Source organism: Gossypium hirsutum, chromosome D10, assembly GCF_007990345.1.
Source record: "Gossypium hirsutum isolate 1008001.06 chromosome D10, Gossypium_hirsutum_v2.1, whole genome shotgun sequence".
Taxonomy (NCBI): Eukaryota; Viridiplantae; Streptophyta; class Magnoliopsida; order Malvales; family Malvaceae; genus Gossypium; species Gossypium hirsutum.
The window spans coordinates 51,409,445-51,433,491 of NC_053446.1; the positions used below are offsets into that span (position 1 = coordinate 51,409,445).

Sequence of the window (24,047 nt, forward strand, 5' to 3'; positions counted from 1 at the left end):
TATGACTTCCCATGATTTCAAACAAAGTAGCTTTGACAATTGTGTTTACTTTAAGAAAAACAGTGATGGTTCTTTTGTGTATCTACTCCTTTTATGTTGATGACATGTTGATAGCAACAAATGATAAAGGAAAGATACGAAAGGTCAAAGCCCAACTAAGTAAAGAATTTGAGATAAAAGATTTGGGACCAATAAAGAAGATACTTGGTATGAAGATTCTCAGAGATAGAAAAGCAAGTAAATTGTACCTAATTCAGAAGGGGTACATTGAGAAAGTTCTTTGCAACTTCAATATGCAGAGTGCTAAGCCTGTTAGTACTCCTTTAGCAGCCCATTTTAGACTTTCATCAGCTTTGTCTCCACAATCAGATGATGAGATTGAGTTAATGTCACATGTTTCATGCTCTAATGCAGTGGGATCTCTCATGTATGCTATGATTTGTTCACGTCCATATTTATCATATACAGTTAGTGCAGTTAATAGATACATGGCTAATCTTGGTAAAGAACATTAGAAAGCAGTTCAATGGATTTTAAGATACTTACGAGGTACTACTAATGTTTGCTTACAGTTTGGAAGAATTAGAGATGGAGTCATTGGGTATGTTGGTGATGATTTTGCTGGAGACCTTGATAGAAGAAGATTTCTTACAGGTTATGTCTTTACAATCGGAGGTTGTGCAATCAGTTGGAAAGCCACTTTACAAACTATAGTCACTTTGTCTACCACTGAAGCTGAGTTCATGGCGATTACTAAGGCTTGTAAAGAAGCTATTTGGTTGAAAGAACTCTTTAGTGAACTCAATGAAGACTTTCAAATCAATACAGTATTTTGTGACAGTCAAAGTGACATCTTTCTTACAAAAGATCAGATGTTTCATGAGAGAACAAAACACATTGATGTTCGGTATCATTTTGTTCGTGATATTATTGCTCGTGGTGATATTGTTGTGAGCAAAATTAGTACTCGTGAAAATCCTGCAGATATGATGACTAAGTCACTTCCTATAACCAAGTTTGAGCATTGCTTAAACTTGGTTGGTGTTCATTGTTGAAGTTAAACCCTTGAGGGGTTTTATGGAAGAGGTGGAGAACTTGTTTGTTGAGAGTTCGCGATGAAGAACTTGTTCGTTGATAATTCGTGTCAATGTGGAGATTGTTAGAATTAAGTGCCCGAATCCTTATTTAAATAAAATACAATGGTAAAATAAAATAAAAGTAAAATCCCTATAGAATTACACTTCTTTTATTTTATTTTAGAATATGGTTTTTTAAACCTTATTAAACTTCATCTATTTGATATTGATTAGAATAAGGTGTTTCAATCTTACTACACTCCTATTAGAATATGGTTTTACAAGCCTATAAATAGACATAGTCTACTCCTCTTGTAATAATTCAAATTTGACATAGTGAATTTTCTTCTCCTCTGCCTGTGGTTTTTTCCGAAAGGGTTTTCGCGTAAAATCTATGTGTTCTTTATTTTTATTTCTCTTTTCTTTGCAATATATTGTCATTACCGACATTTTATTTTTTTTACATTTAACAATAACGAAAATATAACATGAGTCAACTAACTAACCCGCCATATATATTCTAAGTTTATTTTTTATTTAAGCCCTTTACATTATCTTTTAATTAAAAATCTTTAACAATTATCACTTTTATCATTTATACAATTTAGTCTCTGTGCTTAAGTTAATCCCGAATTCGATAAAATTATTTAACTGAAATTCAATTCACTTGTATCATATCTCCATAAATATTTAAAATATATATATTTTCATGTTCGGTTTACGAAAACGAGATTACAATATCTCAATTTCTAAAACCATTGACTTTAGAACCGATACACTTATACCTTGTCTAGCTTTCCAAATAACCAAAATTATTAGACCAAACTTCAGTATAATACTATAGTACCCTTGTAAATATTAATTATTAATATTTACTGACTCTATCATCGAAATACAAAATTTCGAAACCACCGTTTCTGACACTACTGACTTTCAAGTCATTACAGATTTTAATTTGGAAACATACAATAAAATTTTAAATTTTAGAGGGAGATTAAATTAACTAATTTAATTAATTTCAATATTGGATAAGAAATTTCAATAATTTATTTAAAATGTTTTAAAATTTAAAATTTTAATATTGAAAAAAATTTAGAACTTTGGAGAAAGGGATAAACAAGTATAAATTGATAAATTTTTAATGCATATTATTTTAGTTTTTATTTTTGGGTACCATAATGAAAGCGACCTAGAAGTTGGGTGACCAAAATAAAAGTGTAAATATGATTTGGTGTGTACAATCAACCACTGTTAGAGATTTAACACTTAGGTGACTAAAATGAAAGCACCCTAAAAGTTAGGTGACGAAATTACAAGAATTTTATTTTTATTGACCAAAATGAAAGCGTTGTAAAAGTTATGTGACCGTAAGTTACCCTTATTATTATAATTATTTTTTTAGTGCCTTTTTAACTTGATTTGATAAGTCATTATTCTTCGTATGATAAGATGTTTGTATTGTGCGTAATGAAAATTTATTTTCAATCTCGAAAATCCCTATCCTTATAATTTAGTCATGATTATGACACACAAAAAAAAATATAAATATAACGTGGGTTTATGATTTATTAGGTCTACATAGAGGGATAATAATATATTTTCTTTTCAAATCATATAGAAGTATAGGATTATATCCGATTAATTTTTATCAGAATTTTATAAAATTCAATTTTTTAAAATTTGCATAATCACACATTTTAAAAAATGTTTTTATAATCGTAGAAAATAAATTTATGAATTTTAATAAAATAAAATAAAATATTATTATTTTTTAGAATATTTTTAGAGCTATCGTCATTGTTTTATTAGGGAGATAGCAAAAGTTTATGGAGTAATCAAAATATAACAATTAAATAATACAAGTGACCATAAATTCATAATTTAACTTTTCATAATTTAGTGACCATTTGTACAGTTAATTTTATATATATATATATATGTTCCATTTATTATTTTACTGGTGATTCATTAAATTGACTTGAAAGAGAGACTTCACAATAGTTTGAAGAATTAACTTTAAAGAATCTTTCACGATTACAAGAATAAGATCCCCAAGGGATGATAACTCTCTCTATATATATATGAAGAGAAACAACATACACTAGAAATTTTGCAGTGACAAAACAAAACTAAATGCTTAAAGAGTACATCATGGCTGTCATTGATGATCATATTCAGCTGCCAAAAAAGCTTTCAATATTTGGCCCTCATTGTCCCCCCCATATACAGATTGCTGCATCATCAACTTTAAAGAAGCCAACCCATTTTCCATGTGCATAAACTCAACCACCGTCCATTACTGACAAAGCTTTTAAAATGGCAAGAACTCACTAATCATCTCATCAACCAAGGCATTCAGTATTTGACCCTCGATGTCTGCTGCTAGTGCGAACGCATCTACTTCGAAATCCAGCCACTTTCCATGTTGGCTTCTCATGTCTTTGTCCACAAGCTCGTCCACCATGCAATCTCCCATGCTTCTCCACCCACATATCTCCTTGTACACTTCTTCAGCTAGCCACTCATTTCGTCTCAGGATTGTCATCCCATTCGTCCACGTTTTGTATCCTCCACCAACATACCGTCTGCATCTCAAGTCCATGCATTCACTGACCGAATCAAATAGTACCTTCCATTTTAGCCTCGACTCACCATCACGTCCAAATCCAACACTTCGGCTTTCCAACTGATCAAAGAGATGAGGATTTATAGTTTCACGAGCACAGCCTAAGGCAAAGTCCTTGAACATTAACTCCACGTTACACAGTATCAGCTTCACATATTCTAGTTCCCAGTTGGATGATTTCATGGATTCTGACATAACAACAATATTTTCATTACATTTAGCCACAGTTCTTGAATACATGGAGGAAGCAGAATCTGATAACTCTGTATCAGCTTCTAGTGAGCGTAGCTTCTTTAAAGAACTTAGCCCAAGAACTTCCTGAGCTTGGACAGATGAACACTGCTTACTTCCTGAAATAATATCCGGGCTTTAGTATACCCATTGAAAAACTTATAGCATAGATTCAGTATTGAACATAAAGGGTAAGCCACGAGCTTTACCTTCTATACTGAAACTATCAGTGCTATCTGAAGAGTTGCAGCTTTCAGTTGAAAACGTCGGTTCAAGGATAGAAACTGGACTAGGTTGCCAAGCATCAAGAGGGCTGCTACTGCATTCATCAACTCCTCCCTGAATGTTCCATAACAATGTTAAATATCAATTCATGAAATAGTTTTGATGCATTTGATAACAACAGTCTCTCATGCTTGAGAAGAAAAATGGTTAACCATTAAAACCTCAAAGGTGACACACAATCAAGCTGCAGATTGAAATGCTAAATCTTTTACCTGAAGCTTGTGTTTCAATCCGAGCAGTTGAAAATCAGCAGAGGAAAGATCGGAACTGTGACAACTACCAAGTTTATCATGTAACTGGGGCAAGCTATTAAAAGCATTAGGAGTGCTTTGCGCAAAATCTTGTGAAAATGATGTAGAACTAGAAGGTGATCCTGAATTGAGAGACTTTTGGCAAGATGATTCGACCGCATTACTTAATTCTCTTAGCTTCTGTTCCAAAAGCATGCTTAAAGCATCTCCCCCTATCACATTATATCCTGATGAAGGCAACTTCAGACTCTCAGTGTCAAGCAACAATCTCTTACCCCGATTATCCAAGCAAAAGCTGTTATTTTTCTGAGAAACCTGAGATGTTTCCATTGAACGGGTAAGCGGGGCTGTGAATGTGAATGAGACAACATCCATGCCTTTCTTCTTGCTATCTTCAACCCAGCTGATGTTCCTTTCTGTAACAGGATGATCTTCCTTCTGGTTTCTGTCAATCAACACACTATCAACAACCTGATTTTTCTCAAAATGGAAATCCCTATCTATTGATCTTTTCTTCCTCGGGTTCTTTGTACTGGAATATGGACCTCCTTTTTCGCTATCCGCTGTAACTAAGCCCAACTTCCTCGAGCCAGTTTTGGAGTTTCCAACAGTTTTAACTGACATTCTATGTTGCGCAAAAGCAGAATCCCCAGAGAGCACTTTTCTACTGTGCGAATTGGCACCCGCATTCTTTGAAGGTAATTTGTCCTTATCAGCTATAGAGTTCTGCTTCTGATTGTTCTGCCTGAGTACACTAGAAGAATTGTGCATTGAAGGTTTCTTATGCAAACTCTTTTGAGTACTTGGTTGACTCTTGAAGGCTTGACTACACTTAACCTCACTCTGGTCTTTCGACCCTAACAAATTCCGGTTGCTGCTCGAAGCTAATCCTTCTCTTTTCTGCACATTGACCTTAGCTTGGATTGCAAGTGATATCGACTTCCCTTTATTCTTTAAAGCAGAAGAAATTTCTTCAGTATCAGAAGTCCTGGGTGATGTTGTCTCTATGGATCCATTCCAGCTCTTGTTCAAAGATTGTCCTTTAAGATACTTGGCCGCATTTGACTCAACTGGCCTTCTAGTCCTTTCAGTGAGCCTCGATGTATTATGTGCAGATTCTGTTTTCTCTCTTAAATCTTGAGCTTTCAAGGGCACAGAAGAAGATCTGACCACAGGCATTTTTTGCGCAGCCTCCATTTTTTCTTTGAAATCACGAACTTTCACCGGCACTGAGGACGAACCAACCTGAGGCATTTTGGCTCTAGTTGTGGCTTGTGGGCCAGGCTGAATAATTCGTGCAGCTGTTTCCATTATGTGAGCCGCATTCTTAATCGGAATAAAACCAGGACTCTTGATAGGAGACAAAAGTTTATGGTGGGTAATGGGAATTGTTTTAGCTGCCTTAGGGGGCAAACTTTCGATTTGGAATTTCTCTATAGGCTTGCTGACTGTCTTCTGAGGCATTGACTCCATAAAGTTCCTCGCAGAGCCCTCAATCTTACTGAAAAGATCTCCAGGATAAACTCCTAGTTTGTCATGATGATAATTAAGGTTTCTATTCCGGAAATGAGCATCTCGAAGAGATTGAGTGTCAAACAAAGGGGTGGAGTACGGCTCGGAATATGTGGGTAATGAATCTAATCCCATAAGCCTGGCAACCACACTAGGGGCCCTAGTACCATACATATCATCATCTGTGACTGAGGAAGCACAACTATAATCGCTACTTCCCTTTATGCTTGTCCCGGCTCCAAGTTCATCCTCATCAGTCTGCAATAATCACAGCAACAATTGTAAAGGAATCTCGATTGAAGTGCTACTGTTCAAGAGTGTAAAAGGATCAACCCTGAATTCAACTGAGATTTGCTACTTCTCACCAGATGGAGTCGTGTCATCGGCAAGTTCCCATCATTTCTCTTTCCCTGTTTTGATCGCTCTAAAAAATTGAAGGGGAAAGAAAACATTAGCAAACATAAAAAAAAAGATGGTATTATAGCATAAGAATATAATTTGCAATTGCATATGCTTGCCATGCAAGCCAACAAACATGTTGCATTCTTATCTGTATAGGGAAGACAGTTATACCTGGAAAATCAGACTTGCTAGAGAATAACTTCTTCCGAGATTTCGCTTTCCAGTCAAATAGCTGAAAAAATCCACCGACATAACCTCCATTTTTCGGTCCTTCTTTGTCAACCCCCATTGTGTAAAAGCAGAATTTGAACTGCTTAACTTATACAAGCAAATGATACAAGAGAAACAGAAACTCCACTCCACCAGCCAAATCCATCTGCAGACATTATTAGACACAACAAACAGTTAAGTATGGACCAAATTGAAATTCTGACTTTTTTTTTTTTCTAAAAAGCATATGCATGCTATTCAACACTCCAAGATAGGAGCTTTCTTTGTAATTTCAGTCAATATTTTATCAGATGAAATGGAAGATCAGATATCTATCTGGTACCCTATAAAAAGGATGTTAAAAGCCTATCAATGGAGATGAACTAGTTTCTTCTTACCCTGAGATCTCTAAAAACACAAAAGCCAAATGTAGCATCTGTATCTTCATTTTTCATCCCACTTAACTAGACATTGTACACCTTTTTTTCTGCCATTGACTTGGCAGAATTTCAAACAGCTAAAATTTGTCAAACAAACAAGACAATATAAGAACATGAAATGAACACAAAAATCACATTGTCACCATCTTAAATCTATATCACAATGCACTCATTCTTAAGATATTTAGCTCTTTTATTCCCACACTTTCCGGTGACAAGCAACTTACAATGTCAAAGCCCTTCTATATCAACATCTCTACAATATCATACCATTTGAAATTAGCTTTAACAGATGAAGTTCCTATGGTACTAAGGGGGATTAACAAAAAAAAAAATTGTAGAAACTAATTGCATACTCTCATTTTACCAAAAAAAACACCTTAGATCCCAATTCTAATAAAATCTGCAAATAAAAGGCTGTCTGAGAATGATAGAAAGAGAGAAATTGCCCCTATAATATAGCAAGCAATTCAATTTAATTCAACATCCATCAAGAAGACTAGATTCAAATATTTTAAGGGCACAATCCTTTAAAGAAAACAATTATTTGACAAACAACAAATAAACATACAGGCTCAAACCAACAACACAATGATCAATAAACAGCAATTTGATAAGAAAAGCAATTGCCAAATTCCCCCCCCCCAAAAAAAAAAAAAGAAACAAAAAGAAACCCAGAACTTTAAATGGAAGAAAAAGACTTACACAGAAAACCAATGAATGAGATCAGCTTAAATGCAACAATATTTCATGGTTCAAATTAAATATAGAGAAAAAGACAGAACATTGCAATGGGGTTCAGCTTAAATTTGAGATTTTTGGGAGAAACAAAAGTGAAAGGCTCCTCCTTTGAGAGTGAGAAAAGGACTGTGTGTTTGTGTGTATGTGTGAATGTGTGATGTAGTTCAAAGCAATAAATGGAGACAGAGTAAATAATAGCATAGGGGTTTTCCATTTTTTTTTAAATAATAAAATTAAAATTGTTTTGCTTAAAATTTTGTAATTTAATTTAAATCATTATTAAAACGAAGTGGAATTAAAAAGCCTATAACGTCTCTTTTAAGAGGGTCGAGATTTCAAATTCCAAACAGACTTTTGACTGTTCCTGGGAATTCTGATAAACTTACAAGTGGGTTTCCATTAGTTTGTGTACTACTTAGTGGATTGGTAAACACGTGTTCAAATCCCTTTTCTGTAAATTTGAGGCCACTTGGTAATTCAATGTCTAATCAAATGGGCCTATTTTTTAAAAAAATTCAAGTGGGCCTTTAATCGATATCAGAAGTTAATTTATGAATTTAATTAATTTTAATATATTTTATTAAATAAATTTAAGAACACCCATATTTTTTAATTTAAAAATATTTATTTCAAAAAATGCATCAAATTTTACTTTTATTATTTTCATAAATATTTTAAAAGTAATTTTTTTAAAAATTCTACTCCTATTGTGATCGTGCAATATCTCGTAATAATAAAATAAATATTTTTTCTTAAATAATTATACCTAGTTTTAAACTTGTGCAATGTACGAAGGTACATTATATTTTAATAAATTTTAAATTTAAAATTAATAAAGTGGTAATATTTTTATTTTCTATTTGTATTTAATAAAAATGAACTAGAATCAAATTATAATTTATAGCATAGAAAACCTCTCAACAAAAAATTAAAGACATAAAAAAATTAAATTAAAATAACTTATTTTAATTAACATTAAACTATAAAGATTGATGTAAACTAACAAGTGATTGAATGTAATGGCAAGACACATTACACTTTCAATAAGAAAATAAAGTTCGAGTTTTAAAGATGACATTATTTAAAAGGATAATCATAAATCCTGAATATAAACGGTAAAATGTACCTCTAGTAACCCAAAATGACTCACACTAACACCATTAATAATACATAATATTAAAAACTAAAAATCAGAACCATTTTCCATTTTCTAACACCATCCTAAGAACATTGAATTTCCTTGGACCCCAATTTTAGCAAGGGCAATATTCCAGCTACTTGCTTAAATTAATTGCTTAAAGTTTTTGTCACTGAGACATAAATTTATATTTATAGCTTTGTATATTAAGTTAATAAATATCTTTGAATTAAAATATATTTTCGAATAAATATTTATGTAATTTATGATTGTATTATTTGTTAAAACGTTCACATGAGCGAATTTGGATATTTACAAAGATATTATTATAAAACTATTAAATGTAATTTTACCTAAATTTTCAAGCACTTAAAATTATATATAACATTAGATTGGAATTTTAATAAATTATAAGTTATAAATATTATTATAAAACTATTAAATGTAATAAAGTTTTATATATGTTATTTAAGCATACTTATCTCGTACAATTTCCTTACACTATACATAATTATACTTTCTTTTTTTAATTCTCTATTAGAACGGGTCGTGGGCCTATCTCAACAAAATTTTAGGTCAATTTTTTAGGTCTAGGCTTGATTCGGTCCAAAAAATACGTTTAAAATTTTGTTCATGCCTAAATCGAATTATAGAAGCCAAATTCGACTCGATCTGACCTAACCCATATTATTATTTCTAGATTATTTTATTACATACAACAAATTTTAAAAAATTATAATATATCAAATACACTTAAAAATATTAAAACAAATTTAAAATAATAAACAAATTTAAAATACTTTAAAAGTTCTTTATACTAAGATAGTTACAACTAAATAAATAGTAACAAAATTAACAACAACACATAAGTTCTACAATATCCAAATAATATTAAAAACAACAATGAAACAACATTAAGAAAATAACAGCAAAAACAACAAAAATAATAGTACAAAACAGCTAAAACAACAAAAATAACAGCAAAAAGTGCAACAAAAATAACAGCAAAAACAACTCCAAAACACCAAGAACAACAACAACAAAAAACAGCAAGATAATTTTTGTTAAAAATAATTAATTTATTCGGGCTGAGTTGGACCCAGGCCAAAAAAATTTTACTTGAGGCCCGACTTGTTTAGAAAACGAGCTTCATTTTTTGTCAAAATCTATTTCTTGGATCTATATTTTTGTCTAAACCCTCTCATTTTTCGGGTGGACAGCCTAGCCCATGATCAGGTCTATTCTCTATTTATCCATCATCATATTTTGTTAACACATTTATGTATTTCACATGAATTCATTAAAATTCAATTACCATTATTTATTTAATATTAGTATTTCAAAATTTTAATTATTAGATTATTGCTTTTTAACTCATTCGCATTTTATTTTTATTTTTTGAAATAACACAGCTGGAGTATATTAATAAATAAAAAAACAGTCCAACAACCATAATAAATGAAAAACTAAAACCAGTCAAATATCATTTCCTAAAAACAATAATTATACCTCGGCCTAATTAATGGACTCTGCCTTTTAAAAAGACATATCACAACAAAAAATCTATTTCCAAATATTTCGTTTCCCAAAACTAGATCCTTATAGCTTTTAGAATCAGAAGCGTTCAACAATGGCCTGAAAATCACCACTATTTATTTTTTTCTCATGACTCTTACTTCCATTCACTATTGTTTTCCCAGATCAGTGAGCGACCCAACAATACCTTAAACTCGATTTTCATTTCACAGTACCAAAGATACTCCCCCAATTGTTCCCCATCGATCTTTCTCCACTGCCTCCTCTATAAAATCCGGCACCCCGTTAAGAAGATAAGTATTCCTTTCCCCCCTTAATCCTTTAGTGGGCAAAAGATAAGCCACTTGGTTCCCCTGCCTTTGAATATGTCAGGATACACAGTTTCTAAATCTCTTCCTCAAAGAGTTTAGATCTAAGATGCAAGCACTGCTGCATGAATCATCTTTCCTGTTTTCCTGTAGTTTATTTATCACCGTAAGTGAATTGCCTTCCATCACCACATCTTGAAACTCTAAATCAATGCCCAATCGGACTGCTTGGAGATATGTAATAGCTTCCGCAACAAACCTCGTTGGTATGTGATTATTAAAAATTATTGTTGACCCTAGAACAACCCCCTTTAATTTCTGATAACAATCCCCGAACATGATTTCAGGGAATGAGCTTGAAAAGCCCCATCAAAATTTATCTTTATGAAATCGTTCTCTAGAGGCCTCCATCTTACAATCTCAACTTGGGCAACAAGTAACAGTTTGTTTAAGGCATCTAATTCTTCTAATTGAGCTTTAATCCTTTCTACTATTACTTGAGCCTGATTTTTTATCCCATCATGCACATATTTATTTCTTTTAGTCAATAACACCCAAAAGGTACGCCCCACCATCCTGCAAATCTAGTTAGACGAGGTAGAAAATAAATTATCAAGCCAATCCTAAAAGATAACAACAGCGAACTCCATATACCAGTAAATGTTTAATTTGTTCCACACTTCTACTGTAGTGATACAATCCCGAAACGAGTGCTCAAGAGTTTCTGAGTCATTCAAACACCTTGGGCACACCGGAGACCCATTAACCTTCTATTGTAGAGGTTGTAGAAATTAGGAATATAATTTCGAAAAATCCTCTAAACTGTAATTTTTATCTTCTCCAGCAGGTTAAGTTTCCACAACTTCTTGAAAAAATTTGTATAATTTATTTGATTCTAGTATAAGGCTTAAATAAAAATGAATTTTGTATAAGAATGTTGTACCCACTATGAATCGGGAACACCTCAGACGCCTCACCTCACTAGGCAACCGTATCCTCCTGAAGTGTCTGTGCTAAAGGAATACATAGAATTTTCCTTGTTTCCTCAACACTAAACATATTGGTAATCAACTAAAAATCTCACTACCCAATTTGTTGATAAATTAAATCAGAGACATTTACTATATTTTGGCCAGTAGATCTTATCTGAATTCTGTGCCCATCCAATCCAAGAACCCACGCCTCTGTCCAAACATTAATTTTGGAACTAGTACCCACACGCCTGTACAAACCCTCTTGGAGTAATCCCTTTGTAGACCATATGATCTTCCAGGTATAAGAAGGGTAAGCTGCCAAGTTTGAACTCATAAAATTCGACTTCGGGTAATACTTATTTTTAGCGATCTTGTCAATAGCGTGTTTGTATTAGTCATTAAATGCTAGCCTTGCATTGCTAGAAGTGCCAAATTAAAATTTGTTAAACTTCGAAAACCCATTCCCCCATTCTCCTCGAGATCACATAAATTCAACCACTAACACCAATTAATCCCTTTCTTTCCCCCATGCTTTTGCCACCAAAATCAACTAATAATTCCTTCCAAATCTAAGCATAGGGACTTTGGTAAAAGAAAACAGGACATAACATAAGTAGGGATGGCCTGAAGAACACTTTTTATAAATACCTTATTACCTACCTATGATAATGACTTCACACACCACCTCTTAATATGACTTAGCATACGATCTTTCAACAAATTAAAAGCTTGTTTCTTTTTGTGTCCCACCATATTAGGCAGACCTAAATATTTTTCTAGGTCTAATGAAAAACGTACCTCTAATTCTTCAGAGATCATTCTACTTTTTTGTTCTTGTATGTTTGAACTATAAAAAATAATTGATTTATCAAAGTTAACACATTGATCCAACTTCTCTCATACTCCTGCAAAATCTGCTTCAAGACTAAGGCTCCTTCTCTTGTGGCTTCACCAAAAAGAATATAATCATCGGCAAATAATAAATGAGATATTTTTGGCCCTCAACGATAGATTTTTGCCCTTTTAATAAACCATCCTTCATCGCTAATCTCATAAAGCCTGAAACACCCTCACTACATATTAGAAAAAGATAAAAGCTAAGTGGATCACCCTGATTAGGGCCCCTAGCTGGTGTAACGACCTCTCCTGTTTCGCCGTTAAGCACTACGGAATAAGAAATCATACTAATGCATTCCATAATGAAATAAACCCAACCAGTTGAAAAAAAACCCATTTTTAGCATTACTTCCATCAATAACATTCACTCCATTCTATCGTATGCTTTACTCATATCAAGTTTCAATGCAAAAAAACATCTCTTTCCCTTTTTTTTGAAAACATTCAAAACCTCATATGCTAAAAGAACATTATATGTGATTTGTTGACCCGGAATAAAAGCACTTTGTGCCTCATTGATACAATCATTTAACACTTTCTAGAACCGGTTTACCACTATTTTCAAGATAATTTTATAAAGAACCGAACATAGACTAATGGGTTGAAAATGCACTAACCTGGTCGGATTTACATTTTTGGAATAAGAACAATGTGAGTACGATTGATCTCCAATAAGGAAGTGCCTCTATTAAGAATATCTAGATAAAAGGAACCAATATCTTAGCCTACAATATGCCAATACTTCTGATAGAACAAAGCGGGTATACCATTAAGACCCGAAGCTTTAGTTGGGGCCATCTCTTTTAGCGCAGTAAGAATCTCTTCCAGTTCATATTTTGATGATAAAATCATGTTTTGCTCATCCATTATACATTGTGTCATCCTTTCCAAAATATGATTCAAGTTGTTAGAACCTTGAGATGAGAATAGATTATAGAAATAAGTATTTGTTATATTTAACATACTTCCTCGCTCTGTTAAAATCTTTCGTCCTCGTCTTGTAACCCCCTAATTCGATTTGTTCGATGACGTTGAGATGCAAACCGATAAAAAAAGGTCATATTTTGATCCCCTAATTTTAGCCAATTAGCTCTCGCCCTTTGCTCCCAATAACATTTTTCCTTGTCTATCTCCAAATTCAGTGTCACTTTTGCATCTAAAAGCTCCATAATATTCATCTCATCTTTGATCCCTAAATTCAAATCACATAATTTTCTCTGAAGCGTTTCTATATTACTCCTATTTCTATTTTTCAACGAATCAGCCCACTTCTGCAAACCTAAACATAAAAATTCCAGACGCTCAAGAACAATCCCCCCACTGACACTCCACAATCTACGAATCTCAGGCTCATAAGACTCATCTAAAGTCCACCATGATTCAAAGAGAAATTTGTACAGTGGTTTCCCCATATCCTCTTGTTTAATAGTTTAAAGGAATGGACAATGGTCAGAAAACAAATGTATAAAATGGAAAAGAGAAAAGTCAAGAAATTTCAACCACCAAGCCGAGTTCACCACTCCTCTATCTAGCCTCTCTCTAATGTTGTTTAATGCAAAGTTCCCTTTTTCCCATGTAAACCATGGTCCTTCATATCCCAAATTTTCTAGCTGACACTTAGTCAAAATATGTCGGAACTCCTTCATATGCCATTCCTCCTGTGGTAACCCACTTTTCTTCTCATAGGACTAAAGAATCTCATTAAAATCTCCCTATACCGTCCAAGGCAAACTTTGATCTTGACCAAACCATTTAAAAGATTCCAAACCTCTAATCAACCCCTTACATCTGGAGAGCCATAGAAACCCGTCATCCTCTATTTTTCCCCATCTGAGTTTTCCTGAATCTCCACATCTATGTGATGCTTCGAAAAACTTTTTAAATTTATAGATACATCTCATTTCCATCCCAAACAAAGCCTACCTCTCGTACCCTCAGCTGGTACATCAATTTCGTTATAGAACCCATATTTTCTACGAACACCATCTATCCTTCGTGAATCCAGGTTCCTCTCCATAAAAATTGGGGATGATTAAGTTTTAGCGTATGTTGAAGCCTTCTAATTGTTCGCGGACTCCCCAACCCATAAACATTCTACCATAAGAGTTTCAAAAAGAAAAAAAAAGAAAAAACAAAGAAAACATGCCATATTGGCAAACTCTTAAAGATGTGTCATGAAATAGGGTATATCTTGTGTAGTATAATTACATTTTGAAATGAAAAAAAAATTATATAATGATAAAACGGTGGATTTTCTTCTATGTTTTTTTAAAAAAATGGTTATACATAACTCTTTCGCATTTTATTAAACTCATATTAATAATTCAAATCATTATTAATTTATGCCAATTACACTATTAAATATTTAAATATTTTAATTCATTCACATTTATTCATTTCGCAATCTTATAATCAAAAACTTAAATATTACATTTTTCATTATTAATTCCTTCTCACTTATATTTATTATTAATCGATGCCAATTACATTATTAAATAAATATTTCCTAAACTTTTCTAATAATCAATAATATTTTTATTTAATGTTTTTTATTATTTATTTAACATCATATTTTCTATATTATTTATAATATTTAAAACACTTTATACCATTTTTTTATCCATTATTATTCAAAATTCCACCAAATCCTTTACCTCATAACCCTCTTGGTTGCTATCTAATGGTCCATACCAGAGTTGCTTAAATATTTGCCTAACATTCCAACAATGTACACAATATCCGGACATGTACATACTTGAGCATACATTAGATTCCTAACAGTTGATGCATAGGGAATCTTTTGTATTTCTTGAATTTCAAGGTTACTTTTAGGGCATTGAGCAAGACTAAATTTGTCTCCTTTAGCGATAAAAGTGTCACCTAGTTTACAACTTGGCATGCCAAACCTTTTGAATACTTTATCAATATAACTCTTTTGTGACAATCCAAGAATACCCCAAGATCGATCTCGATGTATCTGAATTTCTAAAACAAAAGAGGCGTCCCCAAGATCTTTCATCTCAAAATGCTTAGATAAAAACCTCTTGGTCGTGCAATAAGGCTATATCATTAGCGGAAAGCAAAATGTCATTGACATATGGAACCAGAAATATGTACTTACTCCTACTGAAATTTGTGATACACAAAATCATTAACAATATTCATATCAAAACTGAATGAAATAATTACTTGATGAAACTTGTAGTACCATTGACGGGAAGCTTGTTTGAGTCCATAGATGGATTTTGTCAATTTGCAAACCATATTCATTGGTTCTTTCGATTCAAAATTTTTTGGTTGCACCATATAAATTTTCTCTTCAATGTCACCATTGAAAAATGCAGTCTTAACATCCATCTAATGTAACTCAAGATCAAAATGAGCAACAAGCACCATGATTATCCTAAAAGAGTCTTTTGATGAAATTGGAGAGAAAGTCTCTGTAAAATCAATGCCTTCTTTCTGAGAATATCCTTTAACTATAAGACGCGCCTTATACCTCTCAACATTTCCATTTGCATCCCTCTTGGTTTTAAATATCCATTTACAACCAATTGGTTTTGCACCTTCAGGTAATGGGACAAGTTCCCAAACTTTATTGTCTTGCATAGACTTATACTCATCTTTCATGGCATCAATCTAGTTTTGAGAATTAGAACTTTTCATGGTCTTGGATCATCTTCCATCATTTTATTATCATCCTCATGTTCTTGGAGAAATACAACATAATCGTCTGAAATATCATTTATCCTTTCTCTTGTGGACCTCCTTAATGACACTTATTCTTGAGGTTGTTGAGTTTGTTTTTCCGGAACAATTACCCCATCTTGAATAGAGAGTTGTTCAACATTGTCTTGTTGAGGTTCTGGATTCACTTCTTGATCAATGATAAGTATGAGAACTTGAAAATCGTCAAAAGTGATAGTAGGAACTGAGTTAGAATTCAATTCCTCCTCAAAAGTAATATCTTTAACCTTATTTCTCCCTCCAAACTCAACATACTCAAAAAATGTTACTATTTTGGTCTAAAAAATATTCCTAATTATGGGATCATAAAACTTATACCCCCTAGATCACTCAAAATAATCAGTAAAGTAGTTGCTCACTATTTTAGAGTATAATTTCTTTTCATGTGGCTTATAAGGCCTTGCTTCAGCTGGACATCCCCAAATGTGAAAGTGCTTTAGACTACGCTTTTGGCCTGTCCATAGCTCATAAATTGTGTTTTTGCAACTGATTTAGTGGGTACTTTATTCAGAATGTAAGCTATTGTCTTAATGCTTTTCCCCAAAGGGACTCAGGTAAGGTAGAATGAGCAATCATACTCCTTACAATATCCTTAAGAGTTCTGTTTCATCTTTCAACTACACCATTCATACTGGGTGATCTTGGCATGGTGTACTGTGGGACAATACCGCCTTTCTCTAAGAATTTCGCAAATGGTCATGGACATTATTCACCTAAGTCATCATATCTACCGTAGTACTCACCACCACGATCAGATCTAACGTTCTTAATCCTTTTGTTGAGTTGATTCTCAACTTCATCTTTATAAGCTTTGGACACATCCAGAGATTGAGATTTTTCATGAATGAGATATAGTTACCCATAACGTGAGTAATCATCTATGTATGTTATGAAATATTATTGACCATTCTAGGATGCCATAAGGAATGACCCACAAATATCAGTATGAATTAATTCTAAGATGTCTGAAGATCTATTTGCACCCAATCTCTTAGTTTTGGTTTGTTTTCCTTTAATGAAATCGACACAGACATCAAAGTTCGTGAAGTCAAAGGACTCTAAAATACCATCAGACATAAGGCATTCAACTTTAACTTTTGAGATATGAACTAAGCGATTATGCCATAAGGATGCTAAATTTTTCTTATTTAATTTGATTTTAATGCCATGTGATTCCACATACAAGGTTTCATTATAGGATGCAATTGTTTCTATCAAATAAAAGTTGCCATAAGTATTTAAATAACTAACTCCAACAACATTTAAATTTAAATACAAACTAAATTGATTGTTTTTTAATGAACAATAATATCCAAATTTGTCCAACAAAGAAATAGAAACTAAATTCTGCCTAAATGATAGTACAATAAAATATCTTTTAAATCCAAATAAAAACCAGTTTCCAATAACAATCAAAATGCCTAATTGCTTCCACTTCTACTGATTTTTCATCGCCTACAAAGATGTGTCTTTCACCATCACTTGACTTTCGGTAACTCAAGCAACCCTGCATAGAAACACTTATATGAGTAGTAGCACCAAAATCTATCCACTAAGTGTTTCTAGGTATTGAAGCTAAATTAACTTCAAAACAAATCAAATTAAGAATTATACCTTTTTTTGCACCCCAGACTTGATATTTGATACATTCTTTGTTCACGTGTCCAAACTTGTTACAAAAGAAACAACTCACTGTAGCTTGTTGTTGCTTCTTTTGAGCTGGACCCTTAGCAACTTCATTCTGATATTTTTTTTCTTACCCTTGTCTTTAGGGGTATTGGCCAAATAAGCACTTTCAGACTTATTATGTTTCAACATTTCTTCCTCTTGAACACAATGAAAAATGAGCTCATTTAGAGTCCATTTCTCCTTTTGACCCTTATACTTCATAGACATCAAAAGTCAAAAGTGATGTCATCTCAACCTTATCGTTTTTAGCAAAACATTTCTCAATTTCATCAAGGAAACCCTTGGCCTGAGTAATCTCTTCAGATTTTATGCCCCTAAAGGCTTCTAAAATGCTGTGTTTCATGATCATTAGACTCATGCGATTTGAACAATTTCACCTCTCAAAATCCCTCTTAACATCAGGGGTGTCTTTCGCAATGAGAGGTGCAGATTATTCTTCCCTTAATGTAAGGTTTATGTCCATACAGCCATGCACTATAAGTAAGTGTCTTTTCCATTCATTAAAATTAGTCCCATTAAACATGGGTATATAATTTATATTAGCAGATATTAATGCAGCAGAAGATGAACTTGCTAAATATAGAACAAATAAAAACAAACTCACATCAATATTCATAAATAAACAATAAATTCAAGACAATGGTCAATCTCATCTCTAGTTACCAAATACAACATTAATATCAAGTCTTTGGATAGTAATATTAATAGTAAGTGATACTCTTGTTGTAGCAATCAAACATTGACAATAAATAATGTCAAACAATTAATTAATCTTTAGACTAACTTATTGCTCACATAAAATACATTATAACTGTCACACATTTATCACCACAGGTGTCGTTAAAATTCTGCCAAATATTAACTTACCTTTGGATCAATCAATAAACGTATGAATCACAAAAACATATAATCATCTTAATATTTTAAATAAACTAATCAACACAGAAGAGATCACTTTGGCGGTATTTTTGTAACACCTCGAAAATGGGGTTGGAAGTTTTAAATCTGTTGGTTGAGTCAAGCAGGATTCGATTAGACATTTATGTTTTCTTTTGTGTTTGAAAGTCAACTATAAGCTTAGTGGTTTAGTGGCTAGGTGTTAGTAATCTTTTAGGTTTTGTGTTCAAAACCCCTAAGTCACTTAATAAGAAATTTTTATTTATTTTGGTTTTAATTCTAAAAATTTTGATAGGTGAAAGTTTTTTTTTTAAATCCTTTTAATTTAATTTGGTTAAGTTTTTAATTTGTTTCATTTTATTTGATTTATTTTTATTAAAAAATAGGAGAGTAATCCCAAGAAAATTGACTCACGTTGCTTTAGTCTATCCTCCTCTTTCACGTCTAACTCTTTCTCCCTTTTTCAATTTCAAGTTTTTGATTTTGCTGCCCATTGAATTTTCTTTGCGCCATTATTCTCTTGTGTCTTTGGTTATTTCTTTTCACTGTTAGAGTATTAAATCTTTGTAGTTTTGCGCCATTAGTTTCTGTGGCTTCATTAAACGGTTAGTATTTTCATTCGTCAAAGTTTTGAAACGTGTAAGTGTTCCCATTTGAGTTTTCTTCGATTCATTAATACTGTTTAATTGAGGGTTTTAAATTGGTAATCGTAATTAAGTTTTCAAATCGGTAGAAGGTGTGATTATTGAATACTCGTAATTAGGAATGTATGTATGTATGTATGTATGTATGTATGTATGTATGTATGTATGTATGTATGTATGTATGTATGTATGTATGTATGTATTTGAATTGTAGTGAACTTGGGTAACTTTGTTAGGTAATTATTTAGGTAAGGTTGGATGCTTAGTTGACATGTTTCTAAGTTGTCATTTGAGGTGCCTAAGGGCATATTGGTTGTATGTGGTGATAATACATGTCTAAGACTTGATTTTAGCTTGTTTTGAATGTCTTGTTATGGCTTGATGATGTGCAATTTGTTGAGTCTAGGTTGATGTCAATTTGGGTGAGAAATGTAGCTTGAAAAATAGCCTATTCTCTTCCAAACGGGCAGAGACACGAGCGTGTGTCTCAGCCGTGTGTGACACACGACCAAGTGACACGGCGTGCGTCCTCTATATCTTTTTAAGAATGAAAGTCAGTATGCTCACACGACCTAGCACACGGGTATGTAACTTGGTCGTATGACCCAAGTCAGAGAGTTACACGGGCACGGACACAGGCTGAGACATGACCATGTGTCCCTATTTTGAATGCCTACACAGCCTGAGACACGAGCATGTCTCCTGATCGTGTGAGTCACACGGCCATGTGATCCCTGCAGTTTTGAAAAATTCCAATGTTTTCTGAAAAATCTTTGAGTGCCCGATTTAGTCCCGACTTATTTCTAACGCGTATTTTGGGCCCCAAGGGCTCATATAAAGGACAATATGTTTGATTTTGATTGGTTTCTGACATGAATGTTATATTATATGAAATGTTTGTTTATTTGATTTGTAAACTCCGGTAATGCTCCGTAACCTTGTTTTGGCGATGGATATGAGTTAGGGGTGTTACACCCCAGCTAAGTTATTGTAGATTTTTTCATTCTAGAAATTAGGTATCAATGCTTGTCTCTAAGGGTACCGCACCCTACATGCAGGAGACCCCAAAACATGCCACAATGCTCTATTTTCATGCCAAATCAATACCTTTCATTTCCATACCTCAATTATCCATTTTAAACATAAAAAACCATCAAAATAATATGTGGTACAATATGTTAAAAGCAATATGATAAAATAAGTTAAAGCAAAAACCATTAAATCACTTCGAAACTTACTAATTTACCACACACTCACGTGTGCACTACTTTCATACGCAAAAAGTTGCTCCAATCATAACTTGACACGTATAGCTTAATAGTAATGATAATGACAGTTACATTGGGAACCCAATAAATACGTCATAATATGTCGCACGCTTCAACAGTTTCATCATTAAATACATAAGAATTTATATATATGAATCTTTCTACCTCACCATAAATCCAACAAAAGCTAAAAAGCCTCAATAATTCAAATTTCAAATTTCAAACATAGATACATGTATAAATAAGAACTTAAATAAAATAAAAGCACACATAAAGTACATAGTGCTTTGAAACGAAATTCTAATTAGCTAGCCAAACCTTCAATATCTACACCTATGATGCGAACTTCTTCAATAGGCTCGAGAAGGTCACTTTGTAACCTTCTCTCGCTTGGGGGACAATTGTTATACCTACGTAGTAAACCTCATGGATCTTTTGGTGTACCTAAAGAGATTATGACACGTGTCTCCTGACGGAACCGACATCACAAAGGAGCATGCATAGTCAACCTACCAACCAGCATGGAAGTCCAAATTCATTGATTACCAAGCGTCCTATCTTAGACGTAGTATCATCGTCACTACCAAAAGCATCAAATCAAACTTCCATATCAATTGCCTCAGGACACGTAGTGAAGTTTGTCTCCCACTATAAAAGGACCATGCAAACAACTCCCACACACTCACGTACTCACTTTTTTCTGCCAGAAAAAATAAACTCCTTCACCAGAGATTCATGTCCCTACCTTCACTAAACAAACCATTGTGTAAACCGCTACCTTCCTTCCCTATTAATCCTAGTGATTGACAAATTCATTAAAAATTTATTAAACAAAAATAAAATAAAGTACTAAACAATTGTGTTTTTAGTAATAAATGATAATACTAATTTCTAATGCAAATCAATGTATTAATGTATCATAATCATATTGTTCAAAAATTAAAAGAAGACACGTATATATTACAGTTAAATTTGAATATAAAATTTTAAAAGTTGAGTGATTCTTGTCCAAAAAAATTAATTAGGAGTTATTTAAGTTAAATATATAAAGAGACTATAGATCCAAAAAAATTAATTAGGAGTTATTTAAGTCAAATATATAAAGAGACTATAGATTTTAATTATAAATTAAAAAGATAAATCTTAAAATTATATATAAATTTTAATTTAATGTAATTATATTAAAGGGGTGCTCTAACCAACTGAGCTATAAGAGCATTGCTGAAAGCTTAATAGAAAGTAATTAAAAGAACCATAAGTTTTATGACTAAAGTAGATTACATGTCAGAACTCAAAAGAGATTATATAAAACACCTTGCTCTTCTTGTTGAGAGTCAAACTCAAGACCTCCCGCTTAATTAGCGGATGCTCTAACCAACCGAGCTACAAAGGCCTTGGTGGAAACTTAATAGAAAGTAATTTAAAGACCCAAAAGAGAAAATAAATTACATCTTGCTCTTGTTGAGAGTCGAACTCAAGACCTCCCACTTACTAAACGGGTGCTCTAACCAACTGAGCTACAAGAGCCAGATGGTAACGATTCGGTTATTTACTTATATACATTCATATAACTAGTATATATTCTATTCCAGAATTCCTTGCACATGTATGAGCAAAAGTGGCTCTGTCTGAAGAGCTAAAACAGGAAGCTTTTATCCATGGTGCGGTTCCTTGGGAGCGAGTAAAGGTTTACAAGAGGGCCCCTGCTTGCATTTCAAGCTTCCATTTTCCACCAATACATGCCATTAATGTCGAAATGGGCAAAGCTTTACAGAAATATCAGAAAACAAAAAAGATGATGATGGTTTTTTATGGAGATGAGGAGAGAGGGACCTGGTTTATGTTTCCTGAGCTCATCCAATTAGATAATACCCAATATTAAATGTAACATTTAAGCACTTTAGCCTATTGATTGCAACTTTGAGGATTCCATGCTTGTGTTAAATTAGATGAGGATTTAATTGAAAATCGTTTCTAAGATAAAAGTTAGACAACTGTTAAAAATCAGATTTTGTTTAAAAAAACAGCCTTTTGATTCATTTTCATCTTTGATTTTTGTAAATATTTTTTTTATAATTTTTAAATATTATTTTATTTCTATAATTTTTTTAATTTTTATAAATAATTGAAGAGTCTTGATCAAACAGTTGGACCTAAAATCGAAAATATAATCAATTCAAACTAAAAAAAACAATTAAAAAAAACAGTTAAAAAATCATATTTTTGTCTTAATAAAAATTAGCCTTTTCCATTATATTTTGATTTTTTCAGCTTTGATTTTTTTAAATATAATTTCTCATAATTTCTTTATTTTTTATATAATTTTTAATTTTTTTATAAAATTTTCTTAATTGTTATTAATATATATATTTTAATTTTTCTAAATGGTTGAATAGTCATGTTCAATCGATTCAACCTAAAACCAAAGGTAATCTTGATCTATTATAACTAGAGTAAACTATGTCTTATTAGTAAGTTTACACTTTAGTTACTCAATTTTAAAATATTGCTAATTGGTCATTAAATTATTCGAAAGTTATCATTTAAGTCATTAAGTCGCTAGGTTACTAACGAATGTTTGATGGTTGTTAACTCAGTACTATTCATCATAAGGTAAACTATACAAAAGCCCACTCCATTATTGGTAAGTTTATACTTCGGTCACAAGTTAGTCACCAAACTATTTGAAAGTTTTAGGGCTTTACGGGCCTCTATCACAATTGCATTCCAATAATCTCACCATCGTTCGACCTCCTCCTTTAGCAAAAAAACACACTGAATCAGAGTTTTTTCCCTCTTCTTTCAACTTTATGGTTTAATTTTCCTTGAAATGGCCTAAAACTTCATTGATTTAAATCCAAAGCCCTAATGGAGAAGCTCTTCGATCTCTATGCACCATTGTTAGATGGTCGCCTAACTCTGATATGTTCTTCTTCTCAACAAGTCTTTCTCCTTGACTTTTTTGATTAAGTCTCTATCACCTAGAACTCTCTAACTAACTCTTGACTGAATTTGATACATTTGAGTCTCCTTTTTATTTTTGATATTTTGATTTTCTTTCCTCTGATTTTATTTTATCCCTTTTGCTTATATAGGTCCTATTTGGGGCTTGTTGAAAGAGGAAACTTTCTTTCTTTTTTATTTGCTTTGTTTTTTGGTATTTTTGTTTGCTTGT

At 32.6% G+C, this 24,047-nt stretch overlaps 1 protein-coding gene and 1 non-coding gene across 4 annotated transcripts; both read right to left on the reverse strand.

The window, feature by feature from the left end:
* Positions 1-3,074: 3,074 nt before the first annotated feature.
* LOC107896638 (uncharacterized) lies at positions 3,075-8,017 on the reverse strand. 3 transcript variants are annotated; one of them, XM_041102531.1, is made up of 6 exons: positions 7,739-8,017; positions 6,555-6,759; positions 6,347-6,405; positions 4,431-6,239; positions 4,143-4,272; positions 3,075-4,052 (listed from the first exon to the last, which is right to left on the reverse strand). In XM_041102531.1, the coding sequence occupies exons 2-6, from the start codon at positions 6,670-6,672 to the stop codon at positions 3,388-3,390; spliced, it is 2,781 nt and encodes a 926-aa protein (XP_040958465.1). In that variant the 5' UTR covers positions 6,673-6,759; positions 7,739-8,017; the 3' UTR covers positions 3,075-3,387. The 3 variants fall into 3 exon arrangements, with proteins under 3 accessions (XP_040958465.1, XP_040958467.1, XP_040958466.1); XM_041102533.1 differs by having other exon boundaries at positions 6,992-7,740; XM_041102532.1 differs by lacking the exon at positions 7,739-8,017 and adding an exon at positions 7,605-7,674.
* Positions 8,018-22,325: 14,308 nt separating this feature from the next.
* On the reverse strand, positions 22,326-22,399 carry TRNAT-AGU (transfer RNA threonine (anticodon AGU)). Its single transcript has one exon. It is a non-coding gene; the product is annotated as a tRNA-Thr (tRNA).
* Between the last annotated feature and the right edge of the window lie 1,648 nt (positions 22,400-24,047).

What these genes read in the sequence shown, in the direction of transcription:
- LOC107896638 (XM_041102531.1), bottom strand. Translation starts at nt 6,672, where the DNA reads ATGGGGGTTGACAAAGAAGGACCGAAAAATGGAGGTTATGTCGGTGGA. An exon ending in TAGCAAGTCTGATTTTCCAG is followed by an intron (nt 6,406 to 6,554) that starts GTATAACTGTCT and finishes TCAATTTTTTAG; the next exon opens with AGCGATCAAAACAGGGAAAG. An exon ending in CGATGACACGACTCCATCTG is followed by an intron (nt 6,240 to 6,346) that starts GTGAGAAGTAGC and finishes TGATTATTGCAG; the next exon opens with ACTGATGAGGATGAACTTGG.